The sequence below is a fragment of the Solanum pennellii genome, chromosome 7 (assembly GCF_001406875.1).
Source record: "Solanum pennellii chromosome 7, SPENNV200".
Taxonomy (NCBI): domain Eukaryota; kingdom Viridiplantae; phylum Streptophyta; class Magnoliopsida; order Solanales; family Solanaceae; genus Solanum; species Solanum pennellii.
In genome coordinates this window covers 72,747,705-72,772,243 of record NC_028643.1, presented here as the reverse complement: position 1 = coordinate 72,772,243, position 24,539 = coordinate 72,747,705, and the positions used below count along the sequence as shown (strand labels likewise).

Here is a 24,539-nt window from a genome sequence, read left to right as displayed (position 1 = left end):
TTCCTCCCAAATACTTCCCTATACAATAGAATGAAACCGTTCAAAAGGAGTACGCTATCAGGCCTTACGAGGTAAGGTCAACTGATTAGTCCTGACAGGATAATCGGTTATATGACGATTCTTGTCGACTGGGCTTACAGTTCCACAAATCTCTGACCATAGTAAACTCCTTCTCGTTGTACCGAAATAGAGGTCTAATTTAAACGACCCGATACAACATCACATTTGACACCAAAGGAAGGTACAACCCAACTACGAGGTACATCAACCGATGTTACAATAAACGTATATGACTCTTTGCTGGTAGACCCACTCTATTGTCGACTTCTAATAAACGTGAATGACAGAGGGGAACTTCCCTAAAAAGCCTAATAGCAATTAACCACATAAGAAATAACGAATTACTCTGAAAGGAGGTACCCTCCCAATAGATGTCAGGAGGGATATCCCTCTTGAATACGGATACACCCCTCCCATTTAACATATCATTTGCAATGCATCGATTAACCAAGGTATGCATATGAAAGCAATGAAAAATTCAAGATCTTTTGTAATTAGCCCCGAAATGTATAAGGTTTCTGTAATTTATACAATTTTTAATGTTTCCATTATTTTTTACTTAATCCATGGAAAATATTAGTAGCTAAGTTGCCCCCCCCCCTCCCAAATTCACCAGTTTGCTAACCTACTTATCGGTTGCCCGCAAATTTGTAACATTCCCCAATTTGCTAACCTACTTGTCGGTCACCAGCAAATTTGTAACCACAATAGGGCTCTGGACTTACCCCGCCACCCTCCAGCGATTTCACCAGTTTGTTTACCTACTTCTTGACTACCCGCACTCAGTAACCATAATAGCTCTTGACTTAAACCCCCCACACCACCAGCACCAGTGCTAACCTACTTCTCAGCTATCAGCACTCCTACTTGTCGGTCACCAGCAAATTTGTAACCACAATAGGGCTCTGGACTTACCCCTCCACCCTTCAGCGATTTCACCAGTTTGTTTACCTACTTCTTGACTACCCGCACTCTGTACCCAGAATAGCTCTTGACTTAAACCCCCCACCCCACCAGCACCAGTGCTAACCTACTTCTCAGCTATCCGCACTCCATAACCTGAATAGGGCTCTGAACTTAACCCCCCCCCCCTCCCCCCCAAACCAGTTTGAACCTACTTCTCAGCTACCCACACTCCATAACCAGAGTAAAGCTCTAGACTTTACCCCCAGCCCCTAAAAGAAATAGTGAGGCAAACCATATAGAACTCATTATCCACCGAAGTGAAGCAAAACAGCAAGCACAAAGAGAGCTGCTTTTTTAATGGATCAAAACTTCGTTTATACTCTGTCTAACCAACCGTTAACTATTTTAAGGTGAGGTCAGTAAATTAATGTAATGGTATATAATGATATGTACATCTCAAATGCCCCTATTTTCTCACCAATATAAAAATCATCATCATTATTCTCAGACCGGCGGTAGACACGTTACTCATTTTACCTGAATGCATCATAAAAGTTGGACAGAACCAAAAAAATGTAACATGTCAAGTTTTGATGACACGGCCTTTGTATTGCCCTCTACGGATCACAAAGTCATCGGGAAGTTGAAACTCTGCCAACCAAGTCACGTCGGAGAATGTCACTCCATCTACCTCGAGTTCACCTTAAAAAAATAAAAAAAGAAACATGTCAAAGTACTTCAGATTTTCAATACAATTCATATCTGTCAAAATTTCTCACAGTGCAACTACCTGGTAGATCCGCTACTGGAGACCTCCGGAAATAAGTGCAATGCCGTCCATCCTCAGAAGAGTAAGGTGGAGAAAGGATGTCAAAAATAGCACAAGGAGTTATAGCTTTGAAACAATGTATGTTGCCTCCAGAAGTAGGATACAGAGCAGTTGTCCCACACGGAGCAGTCATGTCACAGTCTTTAACGAGCTTTGCCGGTCTTGCACCTGAGCAAGCAACATTAGGAGCGAGCAGCTGAAGATAGCAAACTGCGATGTGTGTATATTGTATGTATATATGTAACTGTATATGAATTCAAGAGGTCGAGAAGAAGTAGCAGTAGAATCCTGTATGATGAACATTAATCCCAAAAAATAATACCTTAGATAAACTAGAACCAATAAAGAAAGAGAAAATAAACTCGTAAAAACTAGTATTTCTCTATTCAGAATCTTTGGTCACGCAGTTGCAATCAACTATTTACAAGTAATATAATTATGTGCATGGGATACAAAATTCTGCACAAGATGGGAACTGATCCCTCGACTTTGCAAGTTTACACAACTCAACAAAGTGATTATTAGTACAAGCAAGCACAAATTCTGCAGATGATGCAATTAAACCCTCAAACTTAGTTGTAATCTTTATACCTAGCTCTCAGTCAGTAAGTTTTATGGTTGAATTCGAAAAGAGGAGTTTGTAAGGCCAAAATAGGCATATCATGAAACAAACTACAAAACAAATATGATAAAAAGAAAAGGCCGGAAAACCATGCCAACAGAACCAGAGATGAGAAAGGACTTGCCACCCAATTAGAAATAATATAGCAGAAAACAAGCACATCAAAAACATCTAGTCCGAAAACTCTATGTTCTGCAATGGAATGATTGCATATCCACCAAGTACATCCTAGACATCCAATTAAAAGACTACGCACCTTCCAATGGAACCAAAGGACCTGGAATATTGATCCAATCATAGGCTTTCACGTGAAAGGAACCATATACCAGCTTACTTAAGACTGTCATCCCAGGGTGATTGTGTAGAGGTATGATAGAGGAAGGCGGCATGCAAAATATCCCCATCTGCGAATAACACCAAACAAGATAAAAGATTCAATCATGCATCATTTCTCTACAACTGGAACCCCTACAAATTGATATTAATCATCCATGTTCTCCAAATATCAGCACTCTCTACAACCCCCACCCTAAACCTCCTTCAGAAAAAAAAAAAAAAAGGAAAAAGAAAAAGGGTGAAAGCACAATGCAACACTTACAGAGAAGCTGTCACATTCATGTAAGTGCAGGTATTTGATTGGTGGCGATGGCTGTAGTCCCCCATTGCGCTCGTGCAGAGTACTATTCCAACTCCGTACAAGTTGTGCTTCTTGCTCAAGACCCACATCAGAAGGCTTGATTTTATCTGCAGCCCAAATGTCAGTAATATAAGTCATTTGTAGAAGCATAGGCCAAAATGAGCCTGAAATTTCATGGGAAGGCCAATGATCACAAAATTGATAGTTTAACTCATGGCCCAAATAAAATTGCTGTAAATGAGAGTTTAGAGACTTGAGGGAGAAATTCAAAATCATTTTAAATCATGAATTTTGCAGTTCTATGCAATACTTATTTATTTATTTTGTAAAAAAAGGAGGAGAAACACAAAAATATGATTATAAGTAGTACGGTGCTATCCATGAGAAAAGGTACACCTCAAACTGAGCCTAATTACTGTCCAACCCACCCTCCATGATCAAATACTGAACAAGCTAAACGCTAAATAAAGACTGCTTGCAAAACCATATTGACTGCTTCAGTTGTCTATCTGAGATTGAGACTGGATATGGGATAAATTTACATCCCATGTGCAGAAGTCTCAACCTCTTTTTTCCAAAAAATTTAAAATTGTTAATCCCTTGAAGCTTTCCCCACTTCACTACTGTAATTTAATGTCAGACAAATTCTCAATTCCTATTAGTGATTAGATAATACAAACCTCAATTTTTTACCTCCACGGTAAAACCAATCTAAATCTGTCCCCAACTACCACCACCGCAAAAGAACTATCAAGAAAAAATTAAAAATCATCCAATCTACAAATAGCTTCTCCATGGAATTGCTGCCAGCTTTAAATATTATAGTATTTTGCAAAATGTGATAAATGCATGAGAAATGAATTTATCGCATAAAATTTCACATCTTTTGGAAGCTGATATGAAGTAATCCAGTGATGCTTTTAAGATCTACTCACTAATATGATATGCATTGATTTCTCTCTCTGGCGACATCCCACATATATTATCTAATTGGACCATTACAAAAAGAGGATATCATCCTCAAAGAGTGTTTACATAAATGTTCTCCACTTGACCTTGTAGATAAGCTATAAGCAATCTTATTCATAACTTAACAAAGAAATCAAACAGTGTGATTCAATGGTTAGACACTCATTCTTCAAGCTTCTTTACATTTTATAGATAATATTCTCCATTAGTCTCAATCCACCAATGGCAGAGGAGAAAGATAGAATGTGGTTACTTCACACAAAGATCCATCAAAGTTGCTAAACCTTCACCATCACACATCTATCTATATCTATAATATTCTACAAGTGGAAAGCGACAAAGTTAAAAATTGAATGACTAAAAGGCAAAGTTATAATATGCGTTCTTAATTCTAAGGCTTTCAACTTTCCCCCCTTCCCCTATAATTGTTTATTTATTAGATTTTAAGCTTACGTTTATGAAGTCTTCAAAAAGCTCAATTTGGTACCATTATATTGAGTTGAAAGATCATATCTTCTTCATTTGGTAAACAAAATGGGATTTCAGTGAGAATACCAGCTTCTGGCAGAAAATTCAAGCATGGGTTTGACTGGTGATCAATGTGTCTCTTGATGGTTTTAAGTTTTCTATTACTCTCTTTCATTTATTTCACAATTCCATAAATACTAGAGATATCTCCTCTCAAATTCTTTTCAATATATATGGAGTATATTAAAGACCTTTCTGCAAATTTTAAGGTTGAACATGATATGATTGTTACAATTTATCATTCACATAAAATCATCAACATTATTTTACTACACATTTATAATTCAACAAGAAGCTGCAGCCCTTTGGTTTCCTCAAGAAATGAGAAACTAGGTATAAAGAGTTTGCATGCAAGTACATATATTCCTGATTTCAAACTACAAAGTGCCACTCGAGAATTTCATATAATCCTTGCCAAAAGATCTACAGAATTGTACATGATCATTCAGATAAAGACACAACTTTTTATTCCTAATGATAGTCCTTAGTTCGGTAAAAAATACTTTTTTGGATCTAGTGCTTATAAGTGTAAACAATATCTATACATTATTATGGAATGGAGGAACAAAAGGAGGGAATCACTTTTTTTCATGGAAATGGTGTACTTTATTAGTTTGAATATTCATCATACAACATATGACTCTAATGTTCATCAAAATTTAACAATTAAGTAATTTTTTGGTCCTTGAAGCAGCAAATTATTAACTAGCTTGATCCTTTCTTCAAATTTTCTCCCTAGACTATTCATAGTTACAAAGTCAAAAAAATTGACAAGCCAACAATTCAGAGAAAAAATATCATGCCTACTTTTACAATCAAATATTTCTAATGCCTTGTTATCATAAAACTGTTGCATCTATCAAACCTAAGTTAAATTCAAGAGAAGCTATAGCTTCCAATCTCAAAATGGACAAAATGATAGTCACTCCAAAAGGTTTAGGAGATTCTCATTGAACATAAGAAGACAGATAAAATTTTACCACATGATCTTCCAGAAAACTATTTTTTATCACATCTATGAGTAACTTGAGTAGATATTATAGAAGACAAATTAAGTAACCATTTAAACCATGATGTGATTAGAAATCTAGAAGTAAATATGAAAACGTTTGCTAAGTATTAATAAACAAAAATACATACCCAATAGGGAACGAACTTTCTCAAGAGCGTCTTCTGAAACCGGTCCGTTAGGTGAAAGTGATGCTTTACAAGCGTTATAAAGCTTTTGTACAGCTGGCATGTTCAGCAAACCGACAACCGCTATACCCACCGCTTATACAACAAAACTTATCTTACTGTGACTAACCGCTTCGAATAAACCAAGAATCCAGCCTGAAGGGTCCTCTATTGCTCGAAGACCCTTCAAGAACAGCCTTTCAAGCAGCAGACCCTTCCAGAACACAGTTTGCCACAAGCTGGACTCTACAATGCAAATCAAACCAATGATCACACATCCATGTAGTGCTTAACTGATCCAGTTTTACATTCTATTATCAATGCCACCTAACAAACAGAAGAAATCACCATTAAACTCGACATTTCTGATCCACAAAAAAATCAGAAACAGTACTCAAAAAATTTGGGGAAAAAATACCGTCCAAAATTACATTTTCATTTCCAAATTCCATCTCTAGATCCCTAACTCCAAGCTGAATGATTACAACGTAAAAACATCTATTTCCAATTAAAACCATGTCCAACTAAAACCGACCTTAGATGCGAGCTACTGTACTCTTCACCGGCAACAAATCTAGATATGCAATTTATCAAAAAAATTGAAAACTCACCGAAACAGAAGCAAACTTGAAAGGGATAGAATGTACAACTATATATTCCAAGCGAAATCGATGAGTTTCAGTAGATGCGTAATTCAATTGGAAAAAATTTACACAACTTGACGATCAACAATCCAAATGAGAATCGCACCAAATAGAGTTAAAAACACACAAAATTGGTCATGAAAACACATACAACAAAAGCATATACATATACACAAATGAGTATTTTCCAGTTTAACAGTAAGGATTGTGAGTGAAAATAAGCAGAGAATGAGATGATTATACCTTTTAGCAGAAGCAGAGAGAACGGTAAAGCGGAAAGAACAGAGAGAGAGACTGTTATAGAAGGAAGAAGACGAACAAGGATTGCGTTTGCGTAAAATATGCTCTTTGGAACCTTTGGCAAAATCGGTTTCTGCGCTATGGGTCGGGTTATATGGTTCTGATAAACCCGACCCATCTTTGACCACTTGAAATTATCGCCATCAGTTGAGTAAAAATTACATGAATGCCATTGTTCTATGTGTATTGTGTAATAATAAATGCTTCTATATTATAATAGGGAAAATGGTATAAAATAGCAAATTATTAATTTAAATTAAATGTTATAATTATAATTTTATTTGTAATTTGCAGAGAACAATTAATTTTTTTGTTTGATATACAATCAGTTATTTTCGATATACAATTACCTATTCGGTATATAAATGTATAAAATACATTTGTGTTTCTATAAAACGAGATAAAAATGTATATACAAATACAAATATATATATTTTCATCATACACACTTATAATTATATAAATGCATAGCTTACTATACAGATTATGATGTATAAATGAATTTGTACAAAACTGGATAAGATCAAAAGCTCCATGACAAATTTTAAATTTACTATGAAACATAATTATGCAAACTATAGTTATAATATGCAAATATAATTTTTATGTTTACTATATTTTATATTTTAACTATAACTCTTAAAATATTTCTATATATATATATTTTCATTTTTATCTTTTCTAGGTTGTTGGCATGTGGATTCATCTTTGACATTATCATATTAGGTTGATGTCTATTTAATTGCTATTAAAGAATATTATTGACACATTTTTTATATCCTAATGTTGTTTCGATAAAAATAATTATTTTAAAATAACTAATTTCGTATGTATAATATATATTAAAACTGAATACTTTAGTCAATTTTAATAAAAAGAATTGAATAGTATTTGTCCTTGAACATAAGGTTAAAAATAAATTATACGTGACAAAAGACTATAAACAATTTACTAAAGCAAAATGAATAGTTACGTAACAAATTTTTTTCCTTATTTTATTATACTATCTAAGAGTCTAGGCAGATCACCTCTTGGTTGCTAGCAGACCAAAAGCCATTTTCGACATGCAAAAAAAATGATAGCTTTGCATGTCTTGTACAACATGCTATTAAGTATTATACTATTGATACGTAAGTAATTACTTATTTATTCAAGGATTATACTATTGAAACGTGAATAATTACTTATTTATTCATTTATGTTTTGAAAAAAAGTCTTGTGGCCCTAACATGTAGGTTTAATTAGATGCTAATATTAATGTCGATCTCTTTTTAATTGCTCAAATCATAGTGAAATGATTCAGACCAGTAATAAATTATTCGGTAATTTTTAATATTGCGCTAGATTAAAGTCACCTGATTGATTATACATTTAATGGTTCAGATGAATTTATCATGAATAAAATGAAAAATCAATAAAGACAATCTCACCTAACCTTTTAATTTATTCCAAAATCAGATTATTGGTTTTTGTCTACTATTTTTATTCTCTTTGATTGACTTTTCATGTTTTAATTCATCTCCCAATAATAATTTAATTTTCGTGATTTAAAATTCAGATGCTAATTTACTTTTTCGTCTGCTCTCTTGTTCATGTAACTATCGAGGCATTGATGAGATTTAGGAGTATAGATGGTTTTCTACTTTTCTAACTTCATTTTACTTCTACAAAATTGAATTCAATTTCTTTTTTATTGGAGCAACTTACAAAAATGATTACATTTATAGGGTTATTAAAGTTCAATAGCTATAAATATGTTATTTACTATAAATGACTACACTTTATGTCAATTTCTAGCTGTATGTTTATACAATGCACTAAATAAGGTATGATATGTTACCATAACTTTCAAATACCAACCATTTATTATGTTCCTAAATAATTGAAATTTTCATTATTAAATTACCAACTAATTATAATTACATATTGTATGCAAATATGATTGATTCACATAATACAAAAGATTGTATTTAGATTCCTAAATACAATATATTCACTAAATACTAATCATAAAGGTATTCATAAAATTTTAAATATAAAAGTTTATTCATGTATTTTCTCGTTGTATTTTTGCATATATTTTTTATTTTTTATTATTTATATACTAATACAATTGTAATTACAATAACTAAATAAGGAAAATGTATAACTTGTACAATTAGCATATGAATACTTTGAATTCAAATTGGTGTTTCTATTTATAAAACTTTAGGTATTAATATATCAAGGATACAAGTATTTATAAAAATTTAATGTATTAATACATCAAACAAGGTAAAGTAGTACAATTTTAGCATATGAATACAACAATTTGAAAAATGGATACACTATTGTTAACAAAAAAAAATGAATATACCAATATAATATAATATGAATACACTGTTGTTAAATAAGAAAATGGAAAAACAATAGAATGTGTATGTATCAAAGTGTTTAATTATTCGACTATATAAAAAATTAAAAACACCAACAAAACGTCGATCTATTTTTTGTGAAGTTTTCTATAATACTTGAGGCTTGACGTTAGCTTAGGTATTTATTTATAAAAATATAGTATTGATGTATCCAACTATACTTGTGTTGCCTAATCAAATTGGATAAATTACTTGTGTATCCAAATATATTTGTATTCACAAATCACCATTTTATTAATATTACAATACAAATCTATGTATATAAATATTATTAAATATAAACATTTGACATTTGATTGAACCACAAATATAAGTATAAATATAAGTATAATGAATTGAACCACAAAAATCACTCCTACAATCATACTAAAGGATCTTGAATTGGAAGGAATTGGGGGGAAAATACAAAAAAAAAAAAGCAATATAAAGATATTGATGAAAGAGAAGGTATGAATACATAATTAATTATGAGTTTAATAATAATTTTCCTATTTATTATTTATTTATATTAAACATAAAAAAACTGATTATTGATATACAATTAAATTTGTTATTTATTATATAGTTATAATCATATAACATAAAAAAATTAAATTATAGCTATATTATTTAAATATATGCTAAAATTCGCTATATTATGTAATTTTTCCTTTAAATGTTAAATATATAAGCAACCATGTGGCTTTAATCCAGTGAGCCAAAATCCAAATCATAAAATCTTCATTCAGACTATTTCACAACTCTTTTTTTTCTTTTTTTTCCCTCTCTCTCTTAGCATTATATAGCTTAGTATTTCACATTAAAAAAATAATTTACAAAATTTTATTAATATCATACACATTGAAATAAATAGATTAATATTACTTAAAATAATAAATAAATACTATGAATAATAATAGTTAATAATTCAAAAAATTTTAAAATATTAAAATTCAATTAACTTTCAAAAATTTATTTATATCACATAAATTGAGACAATGTGAATAACTTGTATTATTTTAAAATGATGTGAAAGTTCTATAAATCGCAATAATCAACAACTAAAAATGTTTATAAGACACATAAAAAAAATTGATTAATCTTCAAAATTTTATCGGTGTCACATAAATTGGGACAAAACGAATGACATATAATTTGTGTCTAAAAATTATATATAAATTATTTTAAATGAAATTAATAACTTGAATCATTTTACAAATTATAAAAAAATATTACTTGACTTTTTAAATTAAATTTGTGTCACATAAATTAAAAGAAAATAAATAATACGAAACCCTAGATAATTAGATTGAAATCATGAAGGAGATTGAGTTTCTTTTGAGACTAATCATTTGTGTCACATAATAAGGGACGGAACTATTTATTATTTGAAAATAACATAAAGAGTATTATAAATCACAATAAATTAACAATTTAAACAATTTTTTTATAAAAACACTTGCAAAAAATTTAGTCAACTATTCAAATTTCATCTGTATGACATAAAATTAAGGGAAAAAAAACATATATTGGCCTCGCGCTAGCCCGGCACCTTATACTTAGTATTCTAAACAATTCTTGGACAAAAATAATAATAAGAAAAATGCTTCAGTACATGTCTTACTCCATAATCCACTAAAAGTTTGTCATTAAGTGGAGAAGAAAAAGTTTTTTGAATTATTCTTTCATATTTGAGTGTTAATTAATTGAATTAAATCTTGATACTAAATAAATAGTTGAATGTATTTACTTGATATCGAAAATAAAATACAAGGAGACTAACGTAAATAATAAAATAATAATCAAACAATTATTTATTTGTAAGAATATTTGTTATTGTTGTTTGATATATGATTTTTTAAGAAGATTAGAATAATATATAAGTGAAGATGTTATTTGTACAGTGAGTATAATGATTATCATTGGCATTATTAATTGTGCGACAACTGTTTAACATATTTACATCATTATTAAAATTATTATTAAATTCATTATTAAAATAGAAAAAAATTTATTCGCACCGAGTGTATTAAGTCAATGCAGAATGCACTATTACGTAATTTTATAAAGTAAAATGAACTATAAATTTAAACATGTGACATGCATTATTGATTAAGAAAAAGATAACATTAGTTTTTAAGATATAAAGGTTTAGCAATTTTATGTGGTCGTTTTAGTCTTGAATTTTTTATTTGACGAAATACTAGTTTTAAATACTATATGTATTGCACACGAATTCTATTGAAGCAATGTATATGATATGCGTTGTATTAAAATTGCATAATAATTATCAATATCACAAATATTTTATAGGAAAAATACTAGTTGATATTGTTGAAAAATCCGTTTGTTGATTATTGAAATGATGTTTTTGTCGAGTGATAAATAATTAGATTTTATCTGAAACTTTAAATTTGAACAATGCAATTAAATTTAATATTTCAAATGTATAATGATTTACTTTTTTATATCATTAGGTGCAAGTATATAAGATTATCTTCTCAGTCAAAAATTGATATAAGACGAAAATTAATTGGTATTATTTTTTAAAATGAACCATAATAAAATGGTTCATATTTTAATGGTAGAAGGAAAAGTTTTGAGAAAATTTTTACTTGAATAAGCATTTTTTATTAAATAATTATTAATTTTAGCAATACGAGTATGTACATAAAAATCACTCACTTTTGCTCTTATATCATAGGAAATAACTAAACTATTTTTTGAGACAAAAGTTTATTCAACTTTACCCAAAAAAATATAATCACAAAAATATATTTCTATATTTTTCTTTGTGTTATTAAAATATCATCCAACTTTGCTTAAATAATATACATAATGTTTATTTTCCTCTCATAATGACTTTTTGTGATAATTAGGCATAATAACCTTTTGTTACAAAAATAATTTAGTGACTTTTTTAATACACAGGTAAAATTGAATGATTTTGTCATTACAAAAGATAGTTTAATTAATGGTAAAGTATAATAAAGTGAAAGTTGAATACTGTTTATGAATTCATTTGCGGAGCTAAACTAAATCATATAAATATTTTTAAAAATTAATATGCAACTAACTACTTGCTACCTCCCACCCAATATAAATATCAATAATTTTTTCTATTAATTTCTTTTTTAAAAAAGATCGCCTAATATATTTTATCTACTAAAACAATTTTAAATTTCATATTTTTTTTATTCATTTCATTAATCATTAAATCGAACTTGTACATTCATGTAAGTTCAATAAAATGCTTCCCAAATCACTCTATCATGGGCACATTAATTAAGAAAACAAACATAAAAAAAATATCAACAAAGAATCAATTAATCCACTTCCTTTGACTAATAAAATCAAATCAAGACACATATTCAAAATTTTGAGCGTATTCAATTTTAATTAAATAGATTAATATATAATAATAATCCGAAAAGAAAATATTAAAATGACTTTAAATGAAATCGATTCCAAAATCTTCTTTTTAGTAATGAGTTTCGACTATCAATTTCTTATATAATTAACAAATTCTCAATATAAACACAGAATTCCAACTAAATTTTCGAAAATTTCCATCCAATATCCGATACCCGCTCATGTCAACTTGTTTCTCCATGCTTGCCAAACTGTCTAAACACAAAGTGCCCTTCTTTATAACTCTGTTTTAACACTGCTTTTGTTCTGTGGATAAGTAAACGACTCTCTTTCAGAATAGCTATGTGCCTGTGCTCCTCTTCCTCTATTCCATCTTCATGAATTTGTGTTATTCCATCTTCTAGTAATTTACTTATGGCTTCATTTTCCAGTGAATAAACCCTAGCATCATAAATTAAAATTATATTGATGATATAAAAAAATAATTATATTATCGATGTATATAACATAAATTATTTCGTGACATAAATGGGCATCCTATCATGATCGTTACTATAGCAAAGAATATTGTTTTCAAATAATTGTCAACCTATTGTTTTTAAATCCTTTTCTTTTTTACTTCTAGAACAAAGGACACTTGCTTTTTGTATTTTTAAAATATTTTCAACTTTTCAAAAACCGCTACAAATTAAATTTTGAGAGAATTTTTTTTTTATTTAAAAAATTTAAAAACTTCTTCAAGTAAATATCTTTAATACGTAATTTTGAGAGAAACTTTTTTTTTATTCAAAAAATTTAAAAATATCTTCAAGTAAATATCTTTAATACGTAAAGATATGACACTTACGCCTAACTCAAACCCAAAAATTAATTCATGAGTAAAAATTTGTGTAAATTCAAATAAGGAGATTAGATTCTCATTCCTTTTACCGATATGAAATTTCTTAACACAACACAACTCTAAATTTCAAAAATCACAACTTTACAAATCCTAATTTTTAAATTTTAGCTTTAAAATCTATGACATAGAAAGAACTAGGTATTTTTTTCCTAAAAATTTGACCAAATGCCTCAAACTCTCTAAAATAAATTCTTTTTATATTAAAAAGCACTTGTGACTTTCTAAAACATTTTTTGGCAAAATAGTATGACATAGAAAGAACTAGGTATTTTTTTCCCTATAAATTTGACCAAATGCCTCAAACTCTCTAAAATAAATTATTTTTATATTAGAAAGCACTTGTGACTTTCTAAAACTTTTTTTGGCAAAATAGTATTAAGGTGTGACTAATCAATGAGATGTCCGAGGTAGTACGAGAAAGTTAGCTCGAACACTACGATCATAAAAATAAAAAGAAATTTGGCTAAACGAACAAGATACATAAACAATTCTATGTATTGAGGAGAGAGTGAATACTCAGGGATTGGAATGTCTTCTTCTAATGGTGGTGCAAGAATCCATTCTCCATCTTCATCAAGAACAACTCCTTTATTCTTTTCAACCCACCATGATCCTGGAATCAATATCTCATCTTTCAATATTGAGCTTGATTTGTTCACTAAAGCCAAACTTCTCTTTACTTTCATCTCAAATTCTCCATGTTCCCCATTCCAACCCGCTATAATATGCAACATCGCCTACGAACAAAATTAGCTCATGAAAATATAATCTATTCAAGTTTAGACGTGTCATTTGATACGTAGTCCAAATTGATCTACGAACAACTTTAGCTCTAACACAGTTCATTTTGACTCGTTCAGGTTCAATTCAACTTAGTTTATTTTCGTACCTGTAAATTGTGCCAATCACTTGGATTTTTTGAGTCCTTCAAACATGGGGATTTTCTGGTGTCGATTACTAGCTCGATCCCTGAATTAACATACCCTAACAAAGAACTTGGATAAAGAGTTATCACATCGATTTTGTTCTTGACATGGAGGATTTTCAGATTTGGGAATTCTTTCAGCTTATCGTTGAATGCTCTGTTTCCTACCTGTGGACTACCGAAAACAATGGCGGATACCGGGATATCAGTAACCCCATTTTCAACAAGATCAAAAGCTGCTAAAATTGATAAACTTGCACCTAAACTGTGCCCAGTAAAAGTTATACTCAGATTCTCGTTTTTATACCGATCTCTTAGATCTTCAATCATTACTTGAAGCTGTGCTCTAATACTTAATCTCGTAAATGGTGATTTTGGGTCACTGGATAAGTAGATCTTCAACCATCCATTCATCACTCTAGGGGCATTTTCGTCATCATTACAAATACTTCCTCCATTACAGATTAGAGGTTCAGCTGATTCAGATCGAGCACCAAGAACATTGACCCATTCGTAATTCCTCGTTGTTCCACGAAACGCTATGTAGATTTCCCGACGACCCAGTTGTTCGCTGATTTCGTCGTTAGTTACAGCTATAAACCCGATCCAATTGGATTCACGATCCCATGATTCACGAGAAAGAGAGTGGATGAAGAGGGCTTTATGGGCACCAACACGAGCAGTGGCGTAAAGGAAGCTGACGATTTGGTAATCTGAGGCGGGTTTGAACATGACTTTGTGGAAAAGTGAACTTTTACCGTAACGACTACTGCCACAGTACATGGAGTATTCGTCATTGTTGAAGGCGTCGTAAGTTGCTTGACAAAAGTCGCCGCACCGGAGTATGAGTCGCCGGAGATTGAGGTGTAATGGTTCAAGAAGACCTTCCCAGTTGTTGCTTCCTAGTAATTCATGCCATGTTGGTTCTTTCCCCATTTTTGTGCCTTTCCACTATCAGAATGCGATTTTGTTAGATGATTAGACAGGGAACCAAATCTTTAAATATCTTTAATAATTTAAATTAATCGGAGTTCACATCGTATAATATCTGATTAAAAAATGATTGGACAAAAATTGTGTGATTGTATGGTTGGGAACGGAGACTTCTCCTGTTATATTATATACACTTTCTTTTTTTCACGAGACATTCGAGCGTTATATTTGTTGTATAAGGCTTCGTTCAGAAGAAAACATTCCTCGTGAAACTATTAAGAATGAAGATACAATATGAGACAAAAGTGGAAATTGCCTCCTCTATGACAACAAAGAGGAAGGGAGATTATGATGATTTGGACATACGAATACGAGTTGTGCAAATGTCTCATTGATTGAGAAGGTAATAGAGATTGCTTGAGAGATAGATGTAGGATAAAGAAAGTATTAGAGATAAGTGATTAGACAAGTCATGATATAATTTTAATTTATCAAAAACTTGATCATAGTTAGAAGGTTACGAAGATTATAGACTATATCAAAAGGTTAGTAGGTAGTTGAGCAACATAAAATAAGCTTGGTGATAGTTTGGTGCTCGATATCCATTCCCCTTTCATACTTGTAGTAGCAACATTTTTCTTGTAGTTATCTATCCTTCAATTGTTGTTACTCTGTGTTTCGATTATCATATTATTTGATTATTATTATTGCTCCGTATTGTTTTGAATGTTACATTATATTTTTCCTACTGTTATATTGTCTGTTACTAAACTCGAGTATTTTTTGAAAACAACCTTTTAATACTAACACTAGAAGAGAGGCATTACCAATTTGGCGCCTTCCCTATATTTTCAAAAATCCATGAAACCAGAGGATCTCCTTCAGCGTCTCAGCCCCACCCACACCCAGAAATGCACCGTCGGCTGCCTAGTTCTCGACCGCTTACTCGGCGGGGGCATTCCTTGCAACTCAATAACCGAATTAGTCGCCGAAAGTGGATGTGGCAAGACCCAAATCTCCCTCCAGCTTCTCCTCTCCGTTCAACTCCCCGCTTCACTCGGCGGCCTCTCCGGTTCCTCTATATACCTTTACTCCGAATCACCCTTCCCCGTCCGACGCCTCCACCAACTCTCCTCCTCTTTCCCCACTCTCCATAACCCATTAGATAAGATCCTAACCCACCCTCTCCACTCTGCTCACCACCTGTTCGACGTATTGTCTCAACTAGACTCCTTATTATCCTCCCGGCTTGACTCACCTTCCCAAATTAAGCTCATCGTGATCGACTCCATTGCGGCTTTGTTTCGATTTGAATTTGAAAACAACCCGCGTGATCTCAAACAGAGATCGGGTTTGTTTTTCAGGATTTCGAGCAAATTGAAGGAGCAAGCTAGACGGTTTGGGTTGGCTGTAGTGGTGATTAATCAAGTTGTTGATGTGATGAATGATACTGATGGGCTGAGGATTGGGAATTCAACTTGTTGGTATACATCTGAGAGGAAAGTATGTGCCGCATTGGGCTTGTCATGGGCAAATTGTGTTAATACAAGATTGTTCTTGTCCAGGCAAGAAGAGAGAGTTGCTCGAGAGGTAAATGGAGACGATTGCTTTGGTACACTAACGCGGAGATTTATACGCGTTGCATTTGCTCCTCATCTTCCTGATTCTTACTGTGAGTTTGTTATTAGTAGAGAAAAGATTTTTGGTTTAGAAAGATGAGATCATTGGCTTGAACAAACCATGTACATATTCTATTTAACAGCAAAAAAATTGCCTCTCTTGCCATTGCTTCTTATATATATTCTCTCTATAGTTTGAAATAGTTACACGCTATCTCACTATTAACTCATACTAGATCTTAAATTAAATACATGTATTTTGGTTATTATATACACTCTAAAATATAGACACATGTAGAGAAAGTGGAAAGCGAAAAAGGAAAGAGGCGAGCGAAATAGGAGGGAGGCCAGCAAGAAATGACTTAGCCTATCTCAAATGCATATGTATCTGAAGCAAACTCGATTCCAACAGAAACCCAGTTACAGAGATCATTGAATACAAGTTACAATGTAGAATAGACGCAACAAAGTAATAACACTCTAACTAAGGAGACGAGAAAGAAAATAACCAGAAAGAGATGAGATACAAGACCATAAAAAAAAAAGATGAGAAGACACAAAGCCAAAGCTTCGACATAATAATTTGCATAACTATTCTTCTAACTCCTGGTCCTTTTTAACAAAGCCAAACTAAACTCTCTAATAGCCCATAAGCCCTTCCTAGGTCAATTTGGTTCACAACAGTGTCACATTAAATACATTTATTTAGAATATCAAATGCATTTTACATAGGAGAGAGAAGCGAGAGAGGTGAGAGCGGGAGTTAGTGTACTCGAGATAAAATCTACTTAAATACAATGTACTTGGAACAAATACACTTAATTTTAATCTTATATATATGAGATACACGTAAATGGAAGCCAAAATTTAGCACAAATTGTAATTTAACAAACTCATGAAAAGGCACGTAATTAGATAATAGCAAAACGGGTATTGTGCAATGGAATAATGTCATTGTTTGATGAATAATAAGATTATTGTAATATAATCCATGTTATCGTACTTCAAGAAAGCATGATAAAGAAAAACACTAGGAATTCAAATGAATGGGTCTAAACAAATATGTTGCTACCAAAGGAAAGATAATAACTCAAGGATCTAGCTATTAACAATCATATCTAAACAAACCTTTTTTTTCTTCAAAAAAAACTTACTTATCATACTTTAAATGGTTTGATATAAATATTTCGTACAATAAACATCAATTAACTTGTGACTGAGACATAATTAAGTGATGTAATGATTGTGAAAACACCAACAAAGCTAATAAAACTAAAGTGGATTAGAAAGGTTAATCAAACTAATCCAAAGGGTTAATAAAATCCATGGGGCCTTGTGTCGCCTTTAAGAGGTCTTAACTCTTAAACCATTTGCAACTTCATAAATCACTTTAATTATTCACTTTGTTGTTATCTTAATTTGGTTGGACATAAAATTTAATTATATTAAAAATGATTTTTGAATTCATTGATCAACTGAAAGTAGGTATAATATATCAAAATATTTTTTTAATTATATAATTTTAAATATGTCATATGAAATATTACAAAAGAGTAATCAAATTAGGAAAAAACATTTATTCAAACTAGCGAAAAAGCGGAGATTTTCTTAGGGATTCATTAGAAAAGAATCCAACTTCTAATATATATATATATTAGTTAAAAGTAATTTAAATCACACATAAATAATATATTTTTCATTGATCATTGCTAGCTCCATCCTCGAAAATAAAGTCCAACAACAAATTCTTGAAGCAGAGGGAGTACATTTTTTTCTTGAGTTATTAAAAGCTAATATATGGAAAAAAATAGTTGAGATATAAAACTCGAAAGGCGAAAAAAAGGCGTAGTTTAATAATTTATTTAATTTTTCTTATTAGTAATAATAAAGACAAACATTCTTTTGTATAGCCACAACGAGTCTAGGGACTTAAAAGCAAGAAAAATAATTGTACATTATTTGTACACTGTTCCCCGCGAGCATAGCACAAAAGAAGACAAATACACACCTGAGAAAAAAAAAAGAGAAATCAGAGAGGAGAGAGAGAAGAAGAAAAAAAGACTGTTTTGTGACTCAGTCCCATTTAGTCTTGTCAACATCACAGGACTAGTATTGTACTTCTTAAACTTCTCTCTTTAATGGCTTCTCTATAACCCCTCTTTGGGTGTTTTCCCTTTTTTTTGCTAGCACCAATGGAAGCAGAAAATGATGAGTACCATAAGAAAGAAAGGGCCATTGCAGTTACTATACTGGTCTTTGCTTCTCTTGCCATTGCTTCTTTGTTTGTAGCCTTTAGTTACTATTGTTATATCCGTAATAAAGTTGCCAAGCGTCTCAAGAACCGCACTTGTAAGTATTGTTTTTATAATTTTTGTAAGTTGGTTACTAGTGTTTTCAAGAATTAGGTACATTTTTTGAGTTGTGGCTTTGGGGGGTTCTTGAATATTGCAGAAAGTTTTGATCTTTATGAAGATATGGGTTGAAATGGAAGGTGGGGTGGGGGTGGGGGTCAGTTTTTTTCCCTTTTTAGGGAAAGAAAATAAGAAACACACAATGTTATTGTGACTATTGGAAAAGATTGCGTTTTATATTCTTGAGTTGTGGCTTTTGTGTTCTTGAATGTATTGCAGAAAGTTTTGATCTTTAGGAAGATAAGAGTTGAAATGGGAGGATGGGGTGGGGGGAGGGTTCAGTTTTTTCCACTTTTAGGAAAAGAAAAGAAGAAACACACATTGTCAATGTGACTAATGGAAAATATTGCATTACATATTCTTGAGTTGTGGTTTTTGTGTTCTTGAATGTATTGCAGAAAGTTTTGATCTTTAGGAAGATAAGGGTCAAGAGGGGATTGCACTGAGCTAAGGGAGAAAAGAAGAAAGGTAAGGGTAGATGGGATGGAGGGTTTGGGGGAGGGGGTCGAGTTTTTTTAGGGAAAGAAAAGAAGAAACTTGCATTGTCACTATGACAAATGGAAAAGCTGTAATGTTACAGTATTGTTGAAATTCTGAGTGAAATGCCTTTATGTCTGGAAGCATATTAAATTTCCTCAACTTAATGGAGAAGATTTCTCTAACTGACCATGACTAGTTGGAATTGAGCCTTAATTGTAGTTGATTAATTAGCACTGATTGTCAACTTGTTTTTCTGAAAAAATGCTTCCTAATGCTCAAATTTACACCCTGCTCATTGTGCTTTAGTAGTTGTTAGTAGAATTAGCACTAATCCTCAGGCTTGTTGACTGAGAAAATGCTTCCCAATGCACAAATTATTACCCTGCTCACTGTGCTTTAGTAGTTGTAAGTTGATGATAGAATTAGCACTAATCTTCCTGCTTATTATACTGAGAAAATGCTTCCTGATGCACAAATTTACACCCTGCTCACTATGCTTTAGTAGTTGTTGATAAAATTAGCACTAATCTTCCGGCTTGTTATACTGAGGAAATGTTTCTTAATGCACAAGTTTTTCACCCTCGACACTGTGCTCTATTAGTTGTTATAAAACTAGCTCAAACTGTTTGGCTTGTGCTGTATAGGAAGTGCTTCCTAAGGCACAATTTTTCACCTTCACATTGTGTTTTTCTGTATCAGTCCATGTTTTGGGAAAGCTAAAGTCTTGATACATTTTTGTTACTCCAACCAGATACGGGGAGTGCTTGTGAGGACAAGGGCAATAGTTTCTCCAATCTGGAAGTTATTGCAGAGAAGGGACTTCAGGTTTTCACATTTAAGCAGCTGCATTCAGCAACTGGTGGATTTGGAAAATCTAATGTGATTGGAAATGGTGCTTTCGGGTCAGTATATAGAGGAGTACTTCAAGATGGTAGGAAGGTTGCAATTAAGCTGATGGATCAGGCTGGAAAACAGGGGGAGGAAGAATTCAAAGTGGAGGTAATTGCAAATATAAATTCAATATAATCCCATAAGAAGATGTGATATTGTCGTCATTAGCAAGAAAACAAATACACAAAAGTCCTGATCTTCGAAAGATTTCACGTTAGGATGTAATCTAATATAAAGCAAATTGTCTTTCCAATGCTATATGAGTTTCTAAGATTTTTCGACCGTGTGTCAAACAGTTAAAAAGTACAGAGTTTCAGTTGAACCCTTTTTTAAAACTCCAAGAAGAGTTAAAGGACTCTGATTATTCTTTTACATGTTTTTTTATTGCCTCTCTTTTACTTTGGTGAAATGATTGCTGTTATCAAATATCAGGTGGAGTTGCTATGCCGCTTGCGCTCACCGTATTTGCTGTCATTGATTGGCTATTGTTCAGAAAGCAGCCATAAATTGCTTGTTTATGAGTTCATGGCAAATGGTGGTTTACAGGAGCACTTGTATCCAATCAAAGGTCTGTTTGGTTTTCAGTTGTATATGGTTTTGGGCATTTTTGGAATTTAGTACCAGCCTGCCTTCTCTGCTTGAAAAGCCAATGTGGAAAAAATACTTCGTAGATATGGCAGTGATGAATGGATATCCTCATCAAGTGACATTCTGAGACATATCAAAGTTTGTCATACTCATAAAATGAGTGATTATTTCTGGTGTCCTCGTCAGTAATTGAGATTATTCTCTGACGTGTAGAAAACCACACGCTAAATTATATGTTAATACCAACTCCAAAGGAAACAAAAGAAGTCTTTTCCTGAAATTCTACTGGCATGTGAAATTCGTGCTTAATGTGTACTGTTCCAAGTTGTGCCAAATGGCCTTTTCCTATTCTTATACCTTCTTTTCACATTGTTTCGGGTTTTTCTTTTCAAGTCATCAAGTTATTTATAAAAGTGTTGCACTTCAATCTGTAGGTTCCAATAATTTTTGTCCAAAGTTGGACTGGAAGACCCGGTTAAGAATAGCGTTGGAGGCTGCTAAAGGTTTGGAATATCTACATGAGCATGTCAATCCCCCAGTTATACATAGAGACCTCAAAAGTAGCAATATTCTTTTGGACAAAAACTTCCATGCCAAAGTTTCTGACTTCGGATTGGCCAAGCTTGGATCTGATAAAGCTGGTGGACATGTCTCTACCCGAGTTTTGGGAACACAGGGATATGTTGCTCCAGAGTAAGAACCCTTCATTTAGCTGAATTATGTTAGATTATAGCAGTTCCATGTGTAATCGTTGAGGTGATGTCTTCTCTTAACTTACCAGTACCTTTTTATGTGAGATTTTAACGTTGCAATGTTGATTTCCTCCATTAAACCATCGCAGATATGCATTAACAGGACACTTGACCACCAAATCAGATGTTTACAGTTATGGGGTTGTCCTCCTAGAGTTGTTGACAGGGAGAGTTCCAGTTGATATGAAGAGATCTCCTGGCGAAGGCGTTCTTGTTTCTTGGGTAGGTTCTCGTAAATGTTGTAAGCATACTATCCTACATTTCTGACATTCTTCTGTCTAATGTCCCATAGGCCGCGCTAGTGAATTGAAACATTTCTCTAGCTGACCTCTTCCTATTCTTAGGCATTGCCCCGTCTCACTGATAGGGAAAAAGTCGTAGAGATAATGGATCCAGCGCTGGAGGGTCAGTATTCAATGAAAGAAGTTGTTCAAGTAGCTGCTATTGCTGCAATGTGTGTACAACCCGAGTCTGATTACAGGCCACTGATGGCAGACGTTGTGCAGTCATTGGTTCCACTAGTGAAACAACCGCGACCAACTGTGAAACCTGGTAGATCGTCTAGCTTTCACGCCACACAGTCCCCCTCCCCCCATGCTACACAATCTCCTAAGGCTTAGACTTCTATAACTAATAGTCACTTAGTTTATCTATGGACCATGTAGCTTATGGAACCCTTTCATTGAGTAACTTTAGTCTTAACAAAATTTGATGGAGCAAATTAGCTAATGTAATCTTTTCTAATATGTTAAAGCTCCCATCTAATATGGGGATTGTATTTGAGTATTCCTGGTTAGAAGCAGATTCACGATTTGAAGTTTATGGTTCTTATAACGATTTGAAGTTACTATATGGTCAAATATTTTTAGTCTATATGATAGTTCTTGGAGTTTGTTCCATTTTAATTTTTTAAAAAAATCAATTTTGAACTGACGCAATTTAAATTAAAGTAGAAAAATATTTTTAAGTTTTGAGAAGTTCAAACTTGAGGAATTTTGGAAAAATTGGTTGCTATTTTAGTAAGCGGTCCTAAATTTAGCTGATTATTTTAATTTATTTTTTGTTAATTGTACGAATAAAATCCCACACTAATAGTTGTAAAGAAAAAAAAAAGTTACTTATGAAATCTATAGGGGATAATCTTAATTAATAGTGTGAGATTTTTATTATTTTTTTTGAGAAAATCGAGATTGACACAAAACAAATAATATTTTTTTAATTATTTTAGCCTAACAAATGCTAATTCTAGGACGATGTATATGTGTTAAAATCTACTAAATAACTATAAATAATAAATTTAAATCACTAAATCAAATATGTTGTAGCAAATCCTAAATTTGAACTCATAAATCATAATATTTAAATTTCGAATCCGACTCTACTTCACTTATTTTCTTAATATTTTGATCGGTTTAAACTTCAAACTTTATTTAATTTAATTAAAAAAACATGATATCTTAATTCCATCATATTCCAAATAAATATGTTCGAAAAATATTTGAAAAAAACATAATCAAATGACTATGTAAAATAGTATAATTAATGGCGTCAAATAAAGTGAGTCTCAGAAACTACAAAGAAAACGTCTAGTTGTTACGATTTCTTTCACAAAAAATATTTTACTAATATATCTTTACAATTGAATTTGTATGAAAATGTTTTGAGCAGGTAAAAGTTTGTTAACACTGAACATATCCAATTTGCTTATTCAAATAATAAAATTAAATAGATTTGGTCCAACTATATATTATTATAAATAAGTCCCTAAAAACAAAAAGTAGTGTTCACGAGTTTGTCAAAATATATGTACTTCTAGTATAGAGTCGGAATTTTCACGTCAAAATATAAAAATTCACGTATAAAAATATAAAAAAAGTTCAATAGTAATATATACATATATTTTTGAAATATCAATTAACTATATATGAACAATGTAATATTCATGTAAAGTTTAAATGTGCTTTTAGCTGCCTAATAATGTTGCATTTTCCAACGATTTAAGTTTTGATAGTATAAGAATTATATCATAATATGTTATTTATGTTTATTATATGTTACCGGAGTAATACTATAAAATACAGTTAATTGTATTATCTAGAATTATTTTTAAAATGATCTAATATTTTAAACGTTTCTTGCTGTGTCAAATATATAGTTAGTAACTAGTATAGACTCTTTTTCGCTTAAGAACATTTGTTTGTTTCAAATTGTGTAGCTTTGATTCGGAATACGATGATCAAATTGATTTGATATAAATTCAAATATAATATTTTATTTTTTTTGAATTATTTTCACATATATTAAAACTATATATATAAATTATAAATGACAATAATTAACAAATATAAATGTAATTAGCTAAACTCACTCGTGATTTCGACACTTTATAATAATAATTAGAGCTGTCAATATGGGCTAGGCCCGTTGGGCCATCCAGGCCTAATCCGGGATTTAATAGGGCTGGGTTAAGATTTTTGGAGCCCATTTAAGAAAAGGGCTTTTTAGCCCAGTCTGAATAAGCCTGCTCATTTGGGGGGCTTGAGAAATATTTGTAGGATCGGCCCGTGGGCCAATAAAAATTAATTTAAAAATACAATATAATA

The 24,539-nt window shown here is 31.9% G+C and overlaps 4 protein-coding genes across 6 annotated transcripts; 2 read left to right on the top strand and 2 right to left on the bottom strand.

Annotated features, from left to right (window-relative positions):
- Window positions 1–1,300: 1,300 nt before the first annotated feature.
- On the bottom strand, window positions 1,301–6,722 carry LOC107024355 (plant cysteine oxidase 4-like). Of its 2 annotated transcripts, none has more exons than XM_015225319.2 (6): window positions 6,615–6,722; window positions 5,692–5,973; window positions 3,016–3,161; window positions 2,674–2,821; window positions 1,757–1,963; window positions 1,301–1,668 (listed from the first exon to the last, which is right to left on the bottom strand). In XM_015225319.2, the coding sequence occupies exons 2-6, from the start codon at window positions 5,789–5,791 to the stop codon at window positions 1,550–1,552; spliced, it is 720 nt and encodes a 239-aa protein (XP_015080805.1). In that variant the 5' UTR covers window positions 5,792–5,973; window positions 6,615–6,722; the 3' UTR covers window positions 1,301–1,549. The 2 variants fall into 2 exon arrangements, with proteins under 2 accessions (XP_015080805.1, XP_015080804.1); XM_015225318.2 differs by having other exon boundaries at window positions 5,692–6,054; window positions 6,615–6,716.
- Window positions 6,723–12,489: 5,767 nt separating this feature from the next.
- LOC107024310 (phospholipase A1-IIdelta-like) lies at window positions 12,490–15,348 on the bottom strand. The gene is made up of 3 exons (XM_015225270.2): window positions 14,227–15,348; window positions 13,854–14,074; window positions 12,490–12,877 (listed from the first exon to the last, which is right to left on the bottom strand). The coding sequence occupies exons 1-3, from the start codon at window positions 15,196–15,198 to the stop codon at window positions 12,661–12,663; spliced, it is 1,410 nt and encodes a 469-aa protein (XP_015080756.1). The 5' UTR covers window positions 15,199–15,348; the 3' UTR covers window positions 12,490–12,660.
- Window positions 15,349–15,513: 165 nt separating this feature from the next.
- Window positions 15,514–16,990, top strand: LOC107025473 (DNA repair protein XRCC3 homolog). Its single transcript, XM_015226258.2, has one exon. The coding sequence runs from the start codon at window positions 16,057–16,059 to the stop codon at window positions 16,912–16,914; it is 858 nt and encodes a 285-aa protein (XP_015081744.1). The 5' UTR covers window positions 15,514–16,056; the 3' UTR covers window positions 16,915–16,990.
- Window positions 16,991–18,827: 1,837 nt separating this feature from the next.
- On the top strand, window positions 18,828–22,807 carry LOC107024452 (probable serine/threonine-protein kinase PBL7). Of its 2 annotated transcripts, none has more exons than XM_027918260.1 (6): window positions 18,828–19,163; window positions 20,457–20,704; window positions 21,029–21,164; window positions 21,619–21,877; window positions 22,026–22,158; window positions 22,229–22,344. In XM_027918260.1, the coding sequence occupies exons 1-6, from the start codon at window positions 19,007–19,009 to the stop codon at window positions 22,244–22,246; spliced, it is 951 nt and encodes a 316-aa protein (XP_027774061.1). In that variant the 5' UTR covers window positions 18,828–19,006; the 3' UTR covers window positions 22,247–22,344. The 2 variants fall into 2 exon arrangements, with proteins under 2 accessions (XP_027774061.1, XP_015080926.1); XM_015225440.2 differs by having other exon boundaries at window positions 18,832–19,163; window positions 22,281–22,807.
- Window positions 22,808–24,539: the final 1,732 nt, after the last annotated feature.

What these genes read in the sequence shown, in the direction of transcription:
- LOC107024355 (XM_015225319.2), bottom strand. Translation starts at nt 5,791, where the DNA reads ATGCCAGCTGTACAAAAGCTTTATAACGCTTGTAAAGCATCACTTTCA. An exon ending in GAAAGTTCGTTCCCTATTGG is followed by an intron (nt 3,162 to 5,691) that starts GTATGTATTTTT and finishes TTTGGGCTGCAG; the next exon opens with ATAAAATCAAGCCTTCTGAT. An exon ending in TCCAGTAGCGGATCTACCAG is followed by an intron (nt 1,669 to 1,756) that starts GTAGTTGCACTG and finishes TATTTTTTTAAG; the next exon opens with GTGAACTCGAGGTAGATGGA.
- LOC107024452 (XM_015225440.2), top strand. Translation starts at nt 19,007, where the DNA reads ATGGAAGCAGAAAATGATGAGTACCATAAGAAAGAAAGGGCCATTGCA. An exon ending in GCGTCTCAAGAACCGCACTT is followed by an intron (nt 19,164 to 20,456) that starts GTAAGTATTGTT and finishes TACTCCAACCAG; the next exon opens with ATACGGGGAGTGCTTGTGAG. An exon ending in AGGAAGAATTCAAAGTGGAG is followed by an intron (nt 20,705 to 21,028) that starts GTAATTGCAAAT and finishes ATCAAATATCAG; the next exon opens with GTGGAGTTGCTATGCCGCTT.
- LOC107025473 (XM_015226258.2), top strand. Translation starts at nt 16,057, where the DNA reads ATGAAACCAGAGGATCTCCTTCAGCGTCTCAGCCCCACCCACACCCAG.
- LOC107024310 (XM_015225270.2), bottom strand. Translation starts at nt 15,198, where the DNA reads ATGGGGAAAGAACCAACATGGCATGAATTACTAGGAAGCAACAACTGG. An exon ending in GTGATTGGCACAATTTACAG is followed by an intron (nt 14,075 to 14,226) that starts GTACGAAAATAA and finishes TTTTGTTCGTAG; the next exon opens with GCGATGTTGCATATTATAGC. An exon ending in GAAGACATTCCAATCCCTGA is followed by an intron (nt 12,878 to 13,853) that starts GTATTCACTCTC and finishes TTATGATGCTAG; the next exon opens with GGTTTATTCACTGGAAAATG.